The sequence below is a fragment of the Nematolebias whitei genome, chromosome 15, assembly GCF_014905685.2.
Source record: "Nematolebias whitei isolate Nwh7 chromosome 15, NemWhi1, whole genome shotgun sequence".
Lineage (NCBI taxonomy): Eukaryota > Metazoa > Chordata > Actinopteri > Cyprinodontiformes > Rivulidae > Nematolebias > Nematolebias whitei.
The window spans coordinates 38332182-38333419 of NC_056512.1; the positions used below are offsets into that span (position 1 = coordinate 38332182).

Genomic DNA, 1238 nt, shown 5'->3' on the forward strand with positions numbered 1-1238 from the left:
GTGGAAACCCCACTTCTCTGTTACCATGGTTACAGTTGGCTTTGGAAGCCCCACTTCTCTGTTACCATGGTTACAGTTGGCTGTGGAAGCCCCACTTCTCTGTTATCAAGTTTACAGTAGGCTTTGGAAGCCCCACTTCTCTGTTACCATGGTTACCATATGTTTTAGTGTTGCAGTGGTTGGATGTTCTCTGTTGAATCCTCCCCCTTCTGACTGAATGCTTATCGGGGTTGTATCGCGCCTGTCTTGTTGTTGTTTGGAGTTGTGCATTGCCATGTTGTTGTTGTTTGGTGTTGTCGACAGTTGTTTCAGCAATGTGTAACTGTGGTGATTTGATGCATTTGTGTTCAGTTGAAGACTCGACAGGGCTGCGAGTATCTGATGCAGTACGACACTGAGAGCATCATCACCGACTGGTTCAAAGTGGTCCAAGACACCATCCATCAACTAGCAACACAGCAACAGCTGGTATCAGCACGCACACACGTATGCACACACAAACACACACACACACACACACACACACACACACACATACACACGTGTTGAGTCTATCAGGTCACATTCACCTCAGACCTCAGGGGCTCGATCCTCCTCCTGCCACCGACCTGTCTGCTTACATCATCGGTGCTCCCTGTGCTCATCATCCGTCAGGTCCAGTTTTGTTTTTAGCTGCAGACAACCCAAACATGCTGAAGTTCTCCCCCCCCCCCCCCCCCCCTTACCAGTCTCCCCCACCATTCACCCCTCCCATTTAGATCCAGGCATCAGAACTCCCAGCACAACAGAACTGTTCCTAGCTTTTCTCAGTTTCCTACCATACCACTTTATTTATAAAGCACTTAAAACAGCGACAAGGCCAACCAAAGTGCTGTACAGACAAACAACAGGTAACACACCAAGCAAAATACAAAATGAGGAAAATCAGAATATAGACATAAATACGATGCAGATAATGACAACAAACCAGTGGGGAGCATACAGGATCAAAACACAGATCATCTTGTGTTGAAAGCTGTTGAATAGTAGTGAGTTTTTAAACGGGACTTGAAAACGGAGAGGGAGGGGGCCTGTCAGACAAACAAAGGTAACTCGTTCCAAAGTCTTGGTCCTGCTACAGAGAAGGCCCTGTCACCTCTGCACTTAAGACGAGTTCCTGGAACTGCGAGGAGCAACTGGTCCACTGACCTCAGGGAACGTGGTGGGACATACGGTTGTAGCAGATCAGAGAGATGGGG

The 1238-nt window shown here is 47.9% G+C and overlaps 1 protein-coding gene across 1 annotated transcript in view; it reads left to right on the plus strand.

Moving 5' to 3' along the window:
* Positions 1–1238, plus strand: part of arhgap27l (Rho GTPase activating protein 27, like) — a 35016-nt gene that overhangs the window by 26292 nt on the left and 7486 nt on the right. The window contains exon 15 of the mRNA XM_037689192.1: positions 352–468. Coding sequence (XP_037545120.1) covers positions 352–468 — 117 coding nt within the window. The remainder of the gene's footprint in view (positions 1–351; positions 469–1238) is intronic.